At 41.4% G+C, this 19,303-nt stretch overlaps 2 protein-coding genes across 2 annotated transcripts in view; one reads left to right on the forward strand and one right to left on the reverse strand.

Annotated features, from left to right (window-relative positions):
* Positions 1-2,227, forward strand: part of aopep (aminopeptidase O (putative)) — a 75,659-nt gene extending 73,432 nt beyond the window's left edge. The window contains exon 18 of the mRNA XM_069699525.1: positions 2,050-2,227. The gene's annotated coding sequence lies outside the window, so the exon portion shown is untranslated. The remainder of the gene's footprint in view (positions 1-2,049) is intronic.
* Positions 2,228-3,630: 1,403 nt separating this feature from the next.
* fancc (FA complementation group C) overlaps positions 3,631-19,303 on the reverse strand; it is a 34,648-nt gene continuing 18,975 nt past the window's right edge. The window contains exons 8-16 of the mRNA XM_069699544.1: positions 18,542-18,695; positions 14,674-14,729; positions 14,319-14,418; positions 12,741-12,816; positions 9,747-9,861; positions 7,282-7,456; positions 5,692-5,904; positions 4,419-4,614; positions 3,631-3,806 (exon numbers count right to left, since the gene is read on the reverse strand). Coding sequence (XP_069555645.1) covers positions 3,802-3,806; positions 4,419-4,614; positions 5,692-5,904; positions 7,282-7,456; positions 9,747-9,861; positions 12,741-12,816; positions 14,319-14,418; positions 14,674-14,729; positions 18,542-18,695 — 1,090 coding nt within the window. The 3' untranslated portion in view covers positions 3,631-3,801. The remainder of the gene's footprint in view (positions 3,807-4,418; positions 4,615-5,691; positions 5,905-7,281; positions 7,457-9,746; positions 9,862-12,740; positions 12,817-14,318; positions 14,419-14,673; positions 14,730-18,541; positions 18,696-19,303) is intronic.

Genomic DNA, 19,303 nt, shown 5'->3' on the forward strand with positions numbered 1-19,303 from the left:
CAAAATGGCGACTAAACGAGGACAGATGTGTGAATTAGAAATGAGGGCCATGTGGAGCCTGCCATTTTTAGACCTATATTTAGGGCCTGTTAAAAGAGTAATGACCATCAAAGGCCTGTAAAAGAGAGGAATTGCCATCGGAGCCTGTATCTAAAAGGTGATTTATTACAGTCTGATGGGAGGGAAATTGTGCTCTGCACTTTAAAGGACAAAGCAACGTCGTGTAAAGACGCCGAAAATAAACTTATTCGCCCCCACAACACCCGCGTCTCCTTTTCTTCATGCATGTTAAAACTTGACTGATTGTCTCTTTTAATGTCGAGAATATTTCCGGAAGCTGTTTCACTGGATTCTATTTCAAAGTGGGGTTGTCGGTTTTTTTTTTTTTTTTTTGGCCACTTTTGCAGTTTTAAGTATGTCGTAAGAGACGGTTGGAGGAATGCGATTTTGATGGATTTATATTTCAATTTTTATGATCAGCCTCCTCAAAGGGTCCCGGCAGCCTTTCTACGCCAGTTGTCCCGCTGACGCTGCGGCGGTGAGGTTTCAACCGTGTCAACCGCCCCTTTTCACCAGCTGGTGAAATCTCTTTAACAATCCCGACGGTTTGAGTAAACCTACGGTAGTTTGGTTTCTTGCGGGTTTGGCGCAGCGGAGGGAACAGCGCTCGATATGCTGCCGAAGTCGGCTTTGCTATTCGCTTCGTTACAGGAACTGCAAAAAGAAAAGAGGAACAAATATACGCTCGTAGCCGGCACTTCGTGGGAAAAGGAGAACGGAGACTCGGGCTTGGCTTCCTGTGCCTACTGAGCTGATAATCAGTCCTATGGAACCACTGGCTCAGTTCAGCAGGAACAGGAGTCCAGTCCACTCACCAGCGAACCAGAAACCACCACTGCTCCCAGCAGACATCGCCCCCCCCCCCCCGACCCCCACCCCTTTTTTGTTGTTGTTGTTGTTGTTGTTTTTAACACGTCACATACAAAAGCTGTTCGAACAGATTTTTCCTTCTAACGATTCATTCACTCGTGGCGCGGTATCACAGTTTTCAGAGCCGGCGCTTTGGTTTCCGATGAACTGAAAATATATTTCAAGAGAATGTTTTGTATAATTTCACTAAAGGGAGACTTTTAGAGAAATGTCAAGTACCAAGGACTGTAATTATTTCGGGGCATTACAATTCTTTTGTGACGGCAAAGCCCGGCTGATCAAACGGGTTGGGCTTAGTTTGTGGAACATATATTGATTCCTGAAAAGGATTTGCTGTTTAATGGATTAGTAAATTGTCCGGATGTTTACTGCCAACGGTTTCGATAACCGACGGATCGTTGTTTTTGTCTGTTTTCGTAACGCTGTAATTGAAATATTTTTGCATTTCAAAAAGGAAAAAGGAATCTTCTGCTATTTTGTTAGACTAAAAGAATTATTCAATTAATTGATCAAATTTAAAAAAAAAAAAAACGTCAACAGCATATATATTCCAGAAACACTTGAAGAATCGAGTATTAGACCGACTGCAGTTCAGTTTGTGGCCTTCATCGGGGTCAACATGAAACACATTGCACATCTACCCAACCCAACTCCGGCTCCCCGTCGGCTGCCGTGTGCGCGTTCGTATACGATTGGCGGTCCTTCATTTATTTAGGATTTTTTTTTTTTTTTCATGTGTTTCAAACCCACTCTATGTTTCATGAAGACCCTGATGAAAGCCGCAAGCATGAATATACTGGAACTGCCTCAAGGATATCTTCGCAGTAAGATGCTAGAAATAGCGTCAGCGTTGCATAGTTTGTCCACTAGAAGGTGCTGGCAGCTTTTTATTTTTCTAGTGTCAAAACATTCAGCTGTTGTTTTTTTTTGTTTGTTTGTTTGTTTGTTTAACTCGAGTTGACCTGTGTGTCGTAGTCCTCACGACACCCGCACCGGAATATTTGTCAGGATTAAATGCCACAGAGGTCAGTGTGTCTTCGCACCAGGCGGAGGACAACATCTCCCAAAAAAATGTTCAGCAACGCTCCAACCTGTACATATTTCTTCATCCTCTTCCAGGTTTGCTGACTGCGGGACGGAGATGACACGAGTTCGGCACGGAGGGCGTCACGAGGGTCCGGCGCTCAACCTCCTGTTTCTCCGGGACGCTGCAGGAACGCTCGGCGGCGTGAACAAGCAGAAGGCTGCGTTTATACTCCGCGGACAAGGCCAGCTGGCAACGTTTCGAGCGCAGCAGTTCTGTTCACCGGAGCCTAAAGAAGTAGCTGGTGTGTGTGAAACACCGTCGACACGAGCCGTTCGTAGCGAGACGACGCCGACTGCATTGTCTCTGTGGCGAGATGGGGGAAAAAATGACATCATTTCACAGATTTTTTTTTTTTTTTTTTTTTTTAGAACGATAGGTAATGGAGATGGGAAAAGAGGAACCTCCAACCGTGTGCGAGAACCCGAGCGGCAGCATTTAAGTTAGTGCCCGTTTGTGTAGGCGCGTTGTGAGTTCATGTCTGTTTAGTCTAAAGTCACCATCTCGTTCATGAGAGTTTAGACTAGAAATATTTAAGGTGAAGAATGGTTTTTTTTTTTTTCCCACTCTGACCGGTGATCAAACCTGAAAATACACCACAAATGACTCTGGGGGGCATTTTTATGTGTGTAAATGACAGTTTAATACCTGCTGCGCAAACTAATGGAAAACTTGTTTATGTACAGGTGAATTTTTAATGTGTTCGTGTTCAAATAAAATGATGTTGTCTTAAGTGTAAATTCATGTTTTTTTCTTTAAGTGTATTCCATTATTGTCCATCAGAGTAAAAACCTGAACGTCAGTTTGTCTCTCGAGCCTGTTGTACTGATTTGATACGTAAACTACAAAATACCGCAGCCGGATTGTCGCATCAATATCCTGCACATTTATATTAATGAAATAGACATTAAAAAAAAAAAACAATATCCTTATACGCAATTCACTTGATGAGAAGATTTGGGTTTTTGAACTTTTGTCCTATCTTGTAAGAAGGCGACAGCAGAACTGGGGAAGACGTCCACGGTCTTTAACCGTCCTGTTTCTGTCTCGTGTTGAACATGGAATCTACCCGTCAGTACAAACATGCCAAACGAGGAACCCTCCACCATTCAAAGTCTTCCATTATACTTCAAGATTTTGATTGTCTAACGGTGCTTCCTTCAAATTAAGACCACTTGTACCGCATGTACAATATATATATATATATATATATATTATATCCCTTCATTTTAATTGGATGTTGTGTTGATGTAAAGCTCTCTATCTGATTTTGTTTGTATTTTGCATTTAATTGTTAGAAATGAGATGAATCTTTATTGGCAAAGGGATGAGCGTGGTGCTGGAGGGTATTGGAGGGAAGATTACGAAAAGAAATGAAGGCGCATTTTCTTCTGTGTTGTTTTATTTGTTTCTGTACACTTTACGCCCCTAGCAATAAAATGAACATTGGGGGGGAGAAAAAAATAATACATCAAAATGACCTCATGTAGCAGATTCAGTGAAATGACACCTAAACCAATCTGACCTCATAACATTTCAGAAACAATCTCAGCGTTTGTGATACACACTGAATACTTTGAAAAGAACTTGGCAGATCACATTGTCTAACAAGCGGATCGTGCGCAAAGCAAAAACAAAACAAGGATCCTAAACGGCACCAAAAAAAAAACGATCTTTTTAAGACCCTCGTAATCAGCCAGTGGTCACAAAGCACGTTTACAGTGGAATCGTAAACAGCGTCCGCTTACGTTTATGAATCAAATACAGTTGCAGATGAGAGTTGTTCTTCAACCTTAGAAACCGGGACACGAGAGAACATAATTACAGTACACCCAGCAATGAGCGACATTCATTATTTCCATTTCCATCGCATACTCAGTGCTGTCGGAATATGCTTTCCATCGCAGGGATATTTTAAAACAAACCGCGATTTCGCAAAACCCCAACTTGTCACTCGGCTTTCCTCTCCTTCGAGCCTACGTCTCGCAGTCGGCGTGTGCAGCGTGAAGGCTTTATATTGTGAGGCAATTATATGAGTGGGAGGATTCTGACACGCCGTACGAGCCGCTGCTTCGTCGCAGTTGTGATCTGTCACTGCTCGAGTGTCCTTGTGGGGCCTCGCGGTTGTGTGTGTGTGTGTGTGTGTGTGTGTGTGTGTGTGTGTGCGCGTAATAATTGTAGCCTCGCCGCGTAATCTGTCCTTGCTCTGTTGTTTTGACACGGTCCTGTCATTGCAGCGCAGCGCATCTACACAGATGCGTGGCTATTTGACATTCTGGAAACGTGCCTTGATTTAAAAAATAAAAAAAAAAAAAAACCTGAGACGAGGATGAACTCACTGCTGTGTGTGTGTGTGTGTGTGTGTGTGTGTGTGTGTGGGGGGGTGTGTGTAATGCGTTCTCACCTGTTTTAGGAGTAGGCGAGTGTGCGCGCTCGCTCCACGGCTTCACGTTTGAATGCACGCGCGTTATTGTGGTTTGAAGTTCCTCGATCCTGAGATGAACTCTGTCGCTTGATAAGCGGCTTCCTTCGTTTCGTGTGAGCTCCAGTGAGCTGAGAACACGTGCTGCTTCTTCAAGCCGGCCAGACTGAGCTACCACCTGGACTGACGCACACGCACACACGCACACGCACACACACACACACACACACACAAAGGAAGAAAAGTTACTGCCTGAGACGGGGGACAAAAATCCTTCCAAAGCCAAACTGATCTCATGGACATGTATTTCTTCATATTCATGATATATTACAATATCAATTTCAACAGCGATCGAGATGATTCTGGATACGGTCGCTAAAATTAAACTTCCGGAAACTGCTTGTGTATTTCCTCTTCTATCCACGTCCAGATTCAGTGATATTTTACATTAAAAGATCTTAATTGTGGTGTAGGTGGAGATTTTGTATTAGAAAAAAAATTGCCAATTGTCTTTAAGAATCACATTCAGTAATTGAAAAGATATTTGTCCTAAAAAAAAAAAAAAAAAAAAAAAAAAATCAGCCACTCTTGTCCAATGTGCGTGTATTGCTGTGCGTCACACATTTCATCATTCAAACATAGCATTTTAAAATCATAATATAGACAACACACAATTTGTTTTCACTTGAAATGAACATTTCACGTACATCACAGACTTATGTTTCTACGAAGTGGACCGTGGAGTGAAAAAAGTTGGGTCTTGATAAAGATCCAGAATTCATTTTTATTTATTTATTTATTTTTTTGGGGGGGGGGGGGGTTATCTGTGGGTCAGGTGCTAGGGTTGTTCAGTTTGATCCCCTCGTGAGACACTGAACTCCCAAGTTCCTCCCAAAACCAGACCTGTGCTTTGCATAGAAGCTGTGTGCATGTTTGTGAAGGTAGAAAAGCACTTTGTTAAGCAAAGTCTAAAATTTGAAAGGAAATTAAAAAACAAAACAAACAACAACCCAGAATTCTATACTGAGGAAGAGTGTGATTATCTGATTCTGTAAAATGGACATTCAATTGCTTTTTCCGAGGTCAGAAAGGAACTCCCGAGTCCAAAAGATGTCTAAAAAGAAGACTTTGAAGTAGAACGAAATGAACAGTGAGTCATGATGTGCAATGACTTGTTAAAACGTGGCATGTGTACCAGAAGAATCTGGAAATGACTGAAAACAGATTCGGACGGGAAGAAAACAGTTTCCCTCACCGTCTGTAAAATCTCTGTTGAGTCACTCGGGGGTAGTTGGCAGAAAACAGCAAAGCTAACTAAGAGGTCGAGGCCCAGTAATGGAGCCGGTGATGGCTGCTGAGGTTGCGGTAACAGCAGAGTGACCAAAGACTGCAGCCGGTCGAAGGGGACAGGACGAGGTAGGACAGAGAACAGAGTGTGCAGGTGGTTCCAGACTTCATTGGCCCGTACCTGGTGACAAAAATAAGACGTTATTGGAACAAACAAAAACAAAAAAAGCAGATTTTTAAAAATTTTTTTTTTAAAAAGAGCATTGCTTTAAGTATCTTTCCTGCAAATGAAGATCGATAGACCAGTAACGCACAAATGACAGAAGAAAACAACCTAACGTGAGACGGACGTAGAATTGTACTCGGGGAGGTGGCAGTAAAAACAGGTGAGGCGACCGGGTGGGGGGGGGGGGGGGTTATTATGAGAGGCGGCGGATAAACGGGAGACACGGAGACGAAACTCAGGCCAGCGGGCCAAGACGCTCGCTGAGAAATCAATACTACATCACCCTACCCTTTTTCACCCGGCTCCCCCTCCCTCATCTGTATCTCTCTTGTCTTCACCACTGTCTCACCCTCTCCCCCTCTCAGACAGGGAGGGGGGGGCGGCACATCCATAATTTATTATTCTTTAATGTGTTATTCGTCTTTCTCTGTATTGGTTCACTGGCTTTCAACGACAACGCACCTGCCCGGAGCAAAGAACAAGCCCTTCCGCGTTTCTTACATGGTTGGGGAGTTATTGATACACGCTGCAGACGAGACCAGCTGAGACCTCTACACCCCCCCACCCCCCACCCCCGGCACCGACGTCCTTCTGCCCCAGAACTTAAATTGACACCGCTCTTTACTATTTAACCCCAGCAGCGGCTTGGTAAGACAAGAGCAATAATTAAACACGAAATAATGAGATTGTTTTTTTTTTTAAATTTTTTATTATTATTATTATTATTATTATGATTTATTTTTAAATGGGTTTCCAAATGAAATTATGACATGATAGACTCATAGTCTAAAGCAATGCCAATGTCATGACAATGATAATCCTAGTATGTTGATATTTAGAAGGTACAATGATAACCACGTTCACCCTCTTGTGCCTGGGACACACCGCCTGCATGGTGTGTGTGTGTGTGTGTGTGTGTGTGTGTGTGTGTGTGTGTGTGTGTGTGTGTGTGTGTGTGTGTGTGTGTGTGTGTGTCCACACTGCTGCAATGCTACTGCCAGTCTTAAAACAAAAATACAGCCCTTCAACTGTTGAATAATTGCCATCATGTAATTAGAGCCTACATTGCATTTCTGCTATGTTTATATTGTACAGATGCGATCGCAGAAGTCGTCCCTGTCTATCATCTTTGCGGGGACATACTTTGCCCGATGCGTGTGTTACATCGTGTGACAGTTCAGCGTGTTCGCGTAAAACTAAAGAACAAACTGGAGATTGAGGGTCATGTCATTAAGTTACACGTTAGGTTATAATGGACCAATGTGGCCGCAGAAGACAAAACTCCAACTCGATGGCGGTCATTTCTTTCTTTCTTTCGGAGGACAATCTTACCAGCTGTAAAGCTCTGCGGTGCCCCCTGTTGGTGGGGTGGTGGTAGAAGGTCAGCAGCCACAGGAGGGGACCAGAGTCCTCGGGCCCGGACGTGACCAGCAGCTGAGCAGCCACCTGTACCCAGTGGTGACACAGAACCAACAGGAACCAGGCCTCAAACACCCTGCGGTGCCCCCTGCGGGACAGGAGGAGGAGAAACCGACGTTCAGCATTGCGAAAGCTGCCGAAACATTTGGTTCTACCGAGTGCAATCAGATCTGAAGGATTTTTTTCGGATTATTTTCTTGACATTTCTGTGCCACTACAAGTGGAAGCGTGAAGGCCGGTGGCAGTGCGGCGCACCACGGGGCGTCATTTCACGGAGCATGCGCTTTGCACGGGTTACATCGTAAAAAGAACAGCATATCAGCCCCCCAAAAAAAAAAAAAAAAAATCATCAAGTACCTCGAGTTTAAAAACGGGTTGTTGACCAGGAAAACAGTGTTTAAGCTCAAAATGAAGTCCTTCTGGGTTTTTTTTTTTTTCCCCCCAGAACTTTCAGATAGGTCTCGTGACCTTCATCGGCGGTTCAGATGACGTGATTTCATACCTGTCACATGACAGCAACTAAACCACGTACATGACAACTGAGCAAATGAGATGAAGGCTGTGAGACACGGCTGAGAACCATGTGATACAATTCTTTCCTCAAAAGTTAACGTTGGTTGTATTCAAAACACAGCATGACGCCGGAAGTACCCAAGTTGGTGAGGCTAACAGTGCTATAAAAAGCGTTTAATATCTAGAAACTTAAATGATTTGGGTTGTCTGATTCGGATCCTTAATAGCCTGGCACTAATGCCATCCCAGTCTCAGTTTTTTTTTTTTTTTCCAATGAGTGTGTGTGTGTGTGTGTGTGTGTGTGTGTGTGTGTGTGTGTGTGTGTGTGTGTGAATATGTGAGCATCTCTCCTTCTCCAATTCCTGCCCCGAACCGAAGCTGAAAAATACAACTGATAATTGTCAGCCAAGCAATTTCTGCCCAAGTTGCTGTCCAACTACTGTGACAAAGTGATATGCCGGCTGTTTGTCTAAGAAACAGCCATCATGCTGAAAAGAAAGTTAGAATAAAAACCAACAGTTTTTTTTTATTTTTATATTATTGCACTGCAAATAGACCTCAGTGTTAACAGGCTGTCTGGGCCATTTCCATCATAAGGGCTTTATTCATGAGCCACGACTCTGAGTCACTGCCAGTAATATTAGTTCCCCCCCCCTCCCCCCCAAGTGACAGGAACAATGGACGATCAAAGAGAGACAAAGCTTTCATATAGATATGACTCAGAAGTATACTGAATCTCGTTGTTTTCTTCCCAGGTGTGACATCACACTGATATTTTATCACATTTAAAAAAAAACCAATGAGAGGCATCATAAGGATGAGCATATTAAACACCTTAAACTACAAAGTTGATCGCAAATATAAAGGACTTCATTTTTTTCAATAACAGCAACTCATAATCGATGTCCACGATTTACAATTTTAATACTTCACTCTCTTCGTTAATAAAAGATACAGCTATATTGGCGGGAGAGCACGGTACTCACAGAAACTACTGAGAAATGTCCGAGGGCACAGAAAGATGTCCTTCTTTTTCTCCTCTGACGGCTTATAACAGAGTATCTTTGTTTCTTGGAGTGTTGGATAATTCAAGTTCGGTCTCTGGGAAACTGTGATGGCCGTTTTTTTTTTAAAGTATTTTAGGACCATTTAAAGATAATTGTATTGCTAAAGACAATTAATAGTTAATCATAATTTTTTTTTTTTAAATAAAAGAAAATAAACTGTCAGTCGCATCCCTAAAAGAAAAGAAAGAATATTTCCGAAGGACGCGGGGAGAACAAAGAACATCGGTGTCACGGATTGCTGTAAAATGTAAAAAGGGGACGCAAGATTGCGGGATGGAACCGAGACTCAAGACAGAGAGGGCTGTGAAAGGGAGAACACGGCCGCACAGCTGCAACGGCGGGAAGGACTCGAAGTTAGAAGAGCGATGAGGACTTCTGTCAAGATTTGCCTAACGCCATCGTTAGAGCGCTCCTCCTCATCGTCCCTCTTTCCCCTTCAGCCTCCGAATATACAAACAGCGGTAACCCTCTGCAGGACTTTGGCAGCTGCAACTTTGCTTGGAGCAACGCAACATACTGCTTTTCCCAACCTTTTTTATCTGCATCCCCCTCTCCTCTTTTTCCTCTAAATCCGCCCGACCGAGGTTGCTCACTCCCCGCTTTTTTTTTTTTTTTTTTTAACTCTGTCCACTCCCCCCTGCACTCCTCGACTCACTCTTTTTGGGCGTCCAAACGCTCGTTTTGTCCACAGTTGTCTCTTTCCCAAGCTAATAGCCTGTAATGAATGCTTGGAAGAGGCTTTGCAGTGCTGCAGGACCTCTCTGCTATGAAGCGAAGGGGCCTCTCTCTCGCTCTAACCTGGTGCTTCTGCTGTCTCCGTCTCCCTCCTCTTCCTCCTCTTCCTCCTCTGTCAGTCTCCGTAATGAGCCGCTGAGCCAGTTCAGGTGATTTCTCCAAGCCCCCTGAGGCATCTCTGCAGGAACAGATTCAGGTGTATTAACCTAATGATTACTTGTAGCGCAAATATGCACATTTTACAATCAACTAGTTTTTTTTTTTTTTTTTTTAACAAAAGTCAAAGCCAGCCATCTAGTCAATTGTTAAAATAATATATAACAATCATGGGAAATACGTCCATTGTCTTCCTTTCCAAATGTTAGGTAAGAAGACTGACACCACTATCGTGTCTGTGCAGTAAATGACTAAAAGTAGTTCCAGTATGCAACTCTACTAAAAACCATAAATTGTCATTTGGTGTTATTATGTTAATTTGTATTAAAAACACAAAATAAAAACAGGTCCCACTGCAGTTTCCCAGGGTCCAAGCTGAAATCTTCACATTGCTTCTTCTTTACTTCCGTAGAAGACCAAGAATACCAGCAAATATTCACATAGTAGCCAGTAATCAAAAGCTGTTTTCACCTCTTCTTAATAGGCTGGCAGGGGGGCTGGCGCCTGAATATAGAGCTGACCTCCTGTCCCCCCCCCCCCTGCGAGCCTGCGCGCAACCTGAGATCCTCTGGTAGGTCGTTCCTCGACCATACCCCGAACTAACCGTAAAACTAAAGGCGACCGGGCGTTTTCTGTTCGGGCCCCTCTTACTGAACGACCTGCCAGAGGTGATCAGGGACGCTAACACACCGTTTTCTTTTGAAGTCACTCTTAAAAACGCACTATTTTAGACTTGCCTTTTGTTGACTGCATTTTTACCGATTTACTGTCTGTTTTCTTGTCTATTTTATTTGCGCTGTATTTCATCATTATATTTGATAGTGTTGCATATTGTGTTTTAAATGTGTGTAAAGCGCTTTGTAACTTGTTTTTGAAAAGCGCCGTAGAAATAAAGTTATTATTATTATTATACTCCTTACATGTGATGTAACATGTTAAAAGTGCAATGCGTACATTTTTGGTTTAAACCTTACAAAAATGATCAACAGAATGTGAAGAAAGTGCAGTTTGATGTTATTTCAAAGACTGTTTTATGTTGAAGCGACATCTACTAAATATTAGTATGCTAACCAGCTAGCACCGTCCATTTTCCACCTATTAATACGACCCTGGACCTCCACAGGAGCTAGTGAGTCATTGGCGTGTCCAGTCTGCGCCCATTCAGACACGAGAGGAAGACAAGGTTTGTGTATTTGAACTTGTTGTTAGAACAAATTGAAAAGTAAACACAACGATGGCTGAAAACATTTTTTTTTTTTTTTTTTTTTTTTTGGTCAATCCACTACCGGTTCCGTACAATCTCATTTTAGTATCATCTATCATAAATAAAAAAGCAACTACATACTAAACTAAATGATGGCAGAGCAAGAAAACACAAAAAGTGCTGAAATTCAGAGCCGAGAAGAGGGCAGACTGCCTGGACATTACAGTGACTATTAATGTACAACATTATATGTATTATAAGACAGGACTTAAATCTTACATATGGCATATTTAATAACTGAACTTTACAGATGTTGATAGGTGGATTTAAAATAAATAAATAAATTTTACCTCTAAATAGAGCCAGGCTACTTGTTTCCTCCTGTTCCCTCATTTTAGACTCCACTAAACTAAACCACCTGTTAGCTGTAACTTCAGATTTGCCGTCCAGCCATGAGAGTAGTTTCAATCTTCTCATACAACTAGAGGCAAAACAGACAATAAGCACATTTCCCAATCTGTTTAACTATTCTCAAGTTAAGACGCAGAACACTTCCACATAAAAGTCACAAGCAATTACTGATCTCCGGAAGGTAACACAAGTCCATTTTGCATGTGTAGCAACTGAAACAACCCGTAATATCAGGCACACATATTTTCCAAGCGGAACTGGATCAACCGAAATTACTGTCTCCTGTTTTCCAGCAATTATTTCTAACTGCTTTTAGACCCGGCGTGTTGTTTGTTACATGCAATACTCTGGAAAATAACTTTCCCACCACAAACTAAAACCCCACCTAACTGACACTTCAGGTTGACTAGCAAACTATAACAAATATTTCAAGTGCCTGACATCATGATCCGGGTCTTTCCCCCGCGCTGTATTTTAACAATGCAGTTATAAATCTTTATTCATGACATTTTCAGAAGAAGGACAAAGTCCAAACAAAACCTCAAATCCTCTAGTTTTCATAGTACCATTTCCATTCAGTCCCTGGTGAAAAATTGCCCTTCACTGCGCACGCACACGCGCACACACACACACACACACACACACACACACAAAATAATAATTAACTCTGAGTTCTGGCTGGGCTCCAGTGTGTCCCTAAATGGCTCCATTCATGTAAATCATTCCTGCCTACAGGCCAGTCTGGACACACACTGATAAGCAGCGCTGTGTTGTGCTCCTGCACTCACCTACTGTGTATCTCTTCAGTGGTAAAGATTCCCATACATAAACACCGGTAATACAGTAATATATATATTTGGTATAGAAAAAAATATAGAGTCTTCTTAATGAGACAAATAAAAAGGGGTGATACTGTGTTTGTTTAAGATGAGTAGGGATTTCCCTGATTCAAAATAAAAGCAGCTTGTACAAACCAGGTGACTCATTAAACCTCTGTATGGATTTCACATAAGTTATGACACTCATTTTGACAGCACCTAAGCGTCACTTCCTTTCCACATCATGTCAGCTTTTATATCTGACATGAAACCCTTAACACAGTTATACACTAACTATTATTGATTAGCCAGAACAAGACACAAAAGACCCCATTCATTGCGAAACAGAAAAACTGCGCACACACCGTTAAAAAAATAACCTGATTACACTCCTACTCACAATGCAAGGTTTTGTACATTGTGTCACAGTGAAGACACATACATGTGTGTGTGTATCTGCACACTGACCTGACGGCACGATCAAGAGGGGAGCCAGCAGACTTGGGGGTGACTGTGGGAAGAAGGCCTTCAATGATACTCTCGTCTGAAACAACACAAAGCACAATTCTCCCTCAGCTTCGTCAATGTAAATCATACGAACCTTCACTCATACATCAGTGCGCTCCGAAAGCCTGAAAAGTGACATTTTGAATGGGAGGCTGTGTAACAGTGATACAGTAGGTGCTAATGTGTAATGTAGCGTGTAATGGGTAGCGTTTAGTGCAGTGTGTCTCCAGCCATTAAAATTGAAGCCGGTGTAAATGCACGGCAGCACTGCCATCTACTGGTTAATAGAGATGAAAAGGAATAAACTGTTTTCGCAAAGCTGTATAGCAGATAATAAATCATACCTACATCGTAACACATGTGTTTTCTGGCCTTTTGACAGTAATGGCTGACATGTAAGTGCCAGATAATTCCCTACAGCCACACAGAATGTGTGGATGGATGATCCGCAGTACAGCAGCAGAGGATCCGTGAGAGTTTTAGCAAATGTCGAAAAGTACATAGTGACACATCGGTGTCACAGGTTCACAGTGGGTTCCACAAATTGCAGGTGATTTAGCTGTACAAAGGCATTACCTGCAAACTGATGATTTGCAGTTATTGTCTATGCAGCAGGGGTGCAGACTGTGTAGGGGGAACAGTCGGCTCCCAGCTGGAGATCAAGTGATAATGACGCGCGGAGGTAATCGTTAATCATCCTGTGCGTGCGTATCTAAGGCTGCAGCATAAAAGTAACCACTCTTTACTTTCCAGCAAAGATGGTGGATACGAATCGCCGAACCAGTGGTGTAAAGTTCAGGATTTTTTTTTACAGTAGGTGAAGTCCGTGTCTCCCGCGGCACTGAATACTAAAGAAGAATATGTTCAAATTGCTTCATCACCAAAGTTTAAGTGGTATCCTCACAACTGCAGCATATTTATAAAAAAAACAAAACAGTTGTCCAATAGCTTCCAAAGTGTTTACACATCATAGGGATGAAGAAGATGATGCTTCGTGTAATCACTCCAAACTTAAACATTTTGGCTTTCATCACCTAAAAACAGAGATGTGCCTAAAGCAGAGGATTAGTGAACTGTGGTGACAAGAAAACGTGGGTTTTTATTTTGGGTCTCCGCATAATAATCAATTTACAAAATATATCTGAAACTATTAGCCGATTAATTCATTCTTCGACTGACATAAAATTCATCAGGAACAAGTCTGATAACAAAGCAATTGCTTGTTTTAGCTTTTCAAATGTGGACATTTGCTGCTTTTCTTTTTTTTTTTTTGTACATGATAGTAATTTAAATATCTTTGGGGTTTTGGGCTGTTGATTGAAACAAACAAGAAATCTAAATATGTCAGCTTGTACTTTTATTGAATTATATTAAATTACTTAAATTATAATGGGCAACATTGACTATTTTTTGATATTTCATGAACCAAAAGAAATGAGGCAAATTAATTCATAATGGAAAGAGTCGTTAGTTGCAGCCCTACAAGGAACAAATATTCACGTTGACTTTAAGGTCTTTTTTTGAAATGAAGAGGCCTACCTGAGGCTGCAGCAGTGCCACTTCCTTCAGGAAACACCTGGTGAAGGTTTGAATGAGAAACTTAACAGGGTTGTTTCCTTCAGCTTGCTTAAGGACGGACCTGCCAGAGACACACACACACACACACACACACACACACACACACACACACACACACACACACACACACACACACACACACACACACACACACACACACACACACACACACACACACACACACACACACAATTATGGTGTATTCCATCACAATAAATAAAGAGTAAAATAGTATTTGGAAACAAACATATAGAAAACAGACTTCAGCAGGTTAATAACAAATACAGTCACCTCGACAGGACACACCAGCACTCACCTGAAGATGTCATTCACAACCAAGAATATGGAGCAGTGCTGAGCAGAAGCTTTTGGCTGAAACACACAAAAATCTTACAAGTTATGTTTGAATTAAATAGTATTTTCATTTGAGGAGTTTTATTGGCATAAAGGTTTCAAAAACAATGTTGCCAAAGCATCAAAATACAGTTTGTCCTAATAGTAGGACAGTACTGCTTCATAGATACTAAGATCCAACAATAACAATTCATTTTTCCATTACACTGGCTTTGAGAGTTCAAGTGTTCGTCTAAAATACTGACCTCTGGGTGTCACTGTTGCATCATCTAGACACCTCTTCTGCCTCAGTTCGTCCCTGTTCTCACTCTTTTCCTATTAAACACTGGGTTTACTACTCTGTCAGCCCTTCACACCCCTCCACCCCTCCCCCCCCCACACACACACACACTTTCTCATCTCCTCCTAATGCACACTCATCATGTGTTTTAGATTTAACACATTCTAAAACGCCCCAGCGCAAACATTTAACAGCTGTACTGTTCATATCTTCTGGTCCCTAATTATCTCCCCCTGCGACACCCGGCTTATATAAGGACATGTGCTTCACTATAGGAGGAGAACGGGTCGTCTACCTAACAGGCTTTACCTCTGCGGAGTAACACAGTAGGGGAAAGATTAGGAAGAGAAGCAGATATGAGCAGGCTTTTCTATTTATTTGATTTCCTCACAGCTAATTTAAAAGTTACTATTTGTGCCAGTAGTGAATATACATAAAGTAAATATGTAGTAAATGGCATAATATAGTAAATGGTATATTAGTACTATGACTATAAATCCCAATATGTACCAATGAGCTACAACCTGGTTAAAGTGATGTTAGAGGGCATTTCCCCCCAGGGTCCATGCACCCACGTAACTGCACATTTCATACTAAGTACCTTAGTATGAAAGTCACAGGAGGAACAAACAGCCCCACCAAGTGTTTATATGGTGCCGTTACAATGTGAAAACATCGAAAGCAAGTGCTTCATCGTCAGTTTGTTCATGTCTGTCTGTTGTTGTTTTTTTTTTTTGTCCCCTAAGTCCAGAAAACAGCATTAATCAAATAAAACATAAAACTGTTTAAGTGAGCATCAGAAATATGTTTGGCATACGGTTTATGTATAACAGTGTACATCTGCGTATGTGGGTTGCATGCCAGCGTGCATGCATGCGAACTGTCATGGTTCCTCCATAGTGAAAACAGATGGGTTTTTTCAGCATCCTCCTCCATACCTTACCACTAACACTTCAAGGAGGGTCAATTACAGCACGCAACAAACATCCTGTTTTTGGCAGTCAGGCCCAGGAAGCGAGTGTTTATTGTTATTGGGCCTGCGTTTCTCACTGGATCACAGGGGGGTGGGACAAGCCAAAATGAGGAATGTGGGCCTAATTTCATGTTTCCCATTTTTGATTGTAGTTTAAACAAGTCAGTGAAAGGGAGGCGAAGAGAGAGACAAGCCGGTCTGTTCACACGCCTCAACGTTATTTGCTCTCGCACATGTGTATCCCAACGGACACTCGTCCGCGCGGACACTTGCATGACACGCATATCTGGCGTCCAAACAGCTTCGAGGCTAAGTGAAACCCAAATGTACAACTCCCAGACAGACACACTATACCAGATGAAAAATCATAAAGAAAAGCATGGCGAAAGAAGACGCGAGTGTAGGGTTTGCATGCATACAAGTGCGTGTGAACAAGTAAGGTGATTAAAAACAAAGATGAATCAGAGATGGATGAAAGGGTAGACAAATGCAATTGTATGCAGCGATTTGGGCACCCCAGCATTACAGAATTACATTTCGTTGATTAAAGGGACTGCAGCAAACAGACATAAAAAAAAAATTGGGATTTACGTTAGTGTTTTACCCAGGGGCTCCCAAATGTTTCAATACAATTGTAAATCCATGCGGGGACAGTGATACAAACAGTCAACAATTGCCCCTCTGTCCTTCCCTCAACTGAAAAAGTGTGAGTTGCTTTCCTGTTATGTAGACAACTCAAGTGGACCAACACTGGGAAAACAAGAGCGACACAACCGCCAAACTTTACCTCAGTTAACTGGAGCAAAACGGCAGCTAAATTCTTGTTTCCCACTTAGTTGACTGACATTTACAGCTATTTATTTATACCAAAGGGAATGCAATCAGTAACTTCGGTAAAAACGATGCCATTCACAATGTGCAGACAAGGTAATTTATTGCTGAATAAACAATAGATATTTGGCACAAACAATATGTAGAAAACTTGTCAACTTTAGAGACGGGTCTAGATTCCGGGAGACACTTCTGTATCTGATTTCAGTGTTTTGTCGGAGTTTTCTTGAATTGGCTATTTCCAGTGACACTTTTAATTATGTTATTGTGATCTTTACTTCTCACAGGGGCTACAATAATTTGTCAAACAAGTTCCAATTGTGGGATGAAAAAGCAGCCCCCGTTAGCTGAGCTAAAAGAACATGACTCACTCCTGGTATGTAATGATTGCATTGTTGTAAAGAGGACATCATCTTCAATAACCAGTCATTCCAATCTATAAATCAGAAATCCCTTCTGACTTCTGAACTGGGCATGATCTTACGTTATATGAAGTGAGGAGTGGCCAAGGACCCGAGTGACAGAGAGTTCAGTACTTACCCAGCACAGTAAAGGCTGTGTAGCACAAGCCAAATGATGTGAGATGCGGTTTAGAGCTCGCCAAATTATGTGAGATGCATGCGGAGCAAAGCCAAATGGTGTTAGCCAGGCAAAAAACAGTCAATAAAGACCCACCAAAAACACGATGGAACATTTCCAAGAACTATGCATATGAAAACAACACAACTCCATACCTCATAATAAAATGAGCAAGCCCTATATTCAAACGGTTTGGTTTCACAGTTTACAAAGCAGTTCAAAGTGGCGCTAAACACATATGGAGTGCGCAATGATTTCTGATGTAAGACCAGATAATTCAGGGCAGATGAGTCCAACTTTGTACATAACAAACTCATTTAACAGCAGCAGTATATCACCAATACATCAACAGACTCAAATGCTGCCAAGTCACAAAGCAGTAGAACAGCAGAAAATGCCACGATACAATGGCACAACCATCTACACATTTCTCTCCCACTCTAAATGTTAAGACAAAAGTGGATGTTAGAGGTTTTTCATACATGCACTTTTATACTTTCATACAGATGTCCATTTGAATACAATGTCAGCTCTCCAAATACCACACAATGTACTTTGGTCTTTAGGCTTGGCTGCCATTATTTCCCGCCAATAATGGTGCTGTTAAAATAGTTGTTCATGGAAATAAATTAGGTAAACATGTGAGATGTAAAAAAGCTGGTTTGAAACAAAAGCAGACATTTCACTTATATTGCAAACTAATCAATTGACTAAACAATCAATCAGTTGATTAATTGATTAGTTAATTAATTGAAATTGTAAGAATTAGAGTAAAACAAAAAAAATTTCACAAGTAAAAATGCCAAATAGGTTCCTGTTTCTCAAATGTGAGAATGTGTCCTTGTTTCCTGATTTATGTAGTTGTAAATTAAATATCTTTTGAGTTTTAGACTTTTAGTCAGGTAATATATAAAGATGTTATCTTGGGCTGGTATAGATAGCGATGAGCTTGTTTTTCACAACTTTTTGACATACTTGACTACAATCAAGCAAGAAAATGATCAGCAAATTCATCAATAAAATAAATAATTGTTACTTGCAGCCCTGGACTAACCTCTGAAGCACTTCCACACATTCGGGGTTCCTTCAGTGTTCAGTGCTGATTCATCTGATTATATCTTTGACTTTATCCTGTTTAACTTGTGATTTTATAGGTAATTTACCCACCAGCAGTGACTGAGCTACTTGCTGCTCTAGCTTCTGTAGCGTTGACTCTGTGTTGGTACCAGACTCCAGCAGGCAGAGCACTGCCTCCTCCAGGCTGGACAAGTTGTGATACCACAGAGAGATCAAGGCCTGCTCCTCCAATGAAAGGCCCTGGCTGTAAAACAAACAAACAAACAAAAATCTGGTTGATTTGTATCCTACTACGTCATTACACGTTATATATGTTGTATCACTTTGTAAAGATTGGATCACCGGGCAAAGTCTGGATTATATGTTTGGTCTAGGCTTTGTAGAAACTAGTGTGCGTCTGTCTGCTATATGACTCTAAAAATCCCTCCCTTGTCCACTCATTCACTACTCCCTATGCAATAGACACTTGTTTACTTTATAGGCAGCAGTGAATTAAGATTTAGGATAGCTATTATCATTTTTCCATCATCACTACCAGCTGTAGAGTCACACAATACAGTATTGTATCTATTAAATACATAATGTGACATAGTGGAAATGTTAGCAGAGGGTAATGAACATTGGTTTTTTTTTCATTTTATTGTGAAGTTTGAGGGCACTATATTGTCCATAAATTTCAAACGGGAAATGGTGGTCCACACTTAAAATGCACAACACCATATAGGGATGTCAAGATTTTTCAATAGTCATAAAATTAAAAAAAAAAAAAAAATCTTAATAGCTTATGCAACTATCATCTTGGCTTATTTCCATTGTTTTCCACTTGTGCCTTATAGTAACATGTTACTACAA

This window comes from Brachyistius frenatus, unplaced genomic scaffold, assembly GCF_029030835.1.
Source record: "Brachyistius frenatus isolate BFR_SWC_R1_liver_20210118 unplaced genomic scaffold, ASM2903083v1 Contig_30, whole genome shotgun sequence".
NCBI classification, from domain to species: domain Eukaryota; kingdom Metazoa; phylum Chordata; class Actinopteri; family Embiotocidae; genus Brachyistius; species Brachyistius frenatus.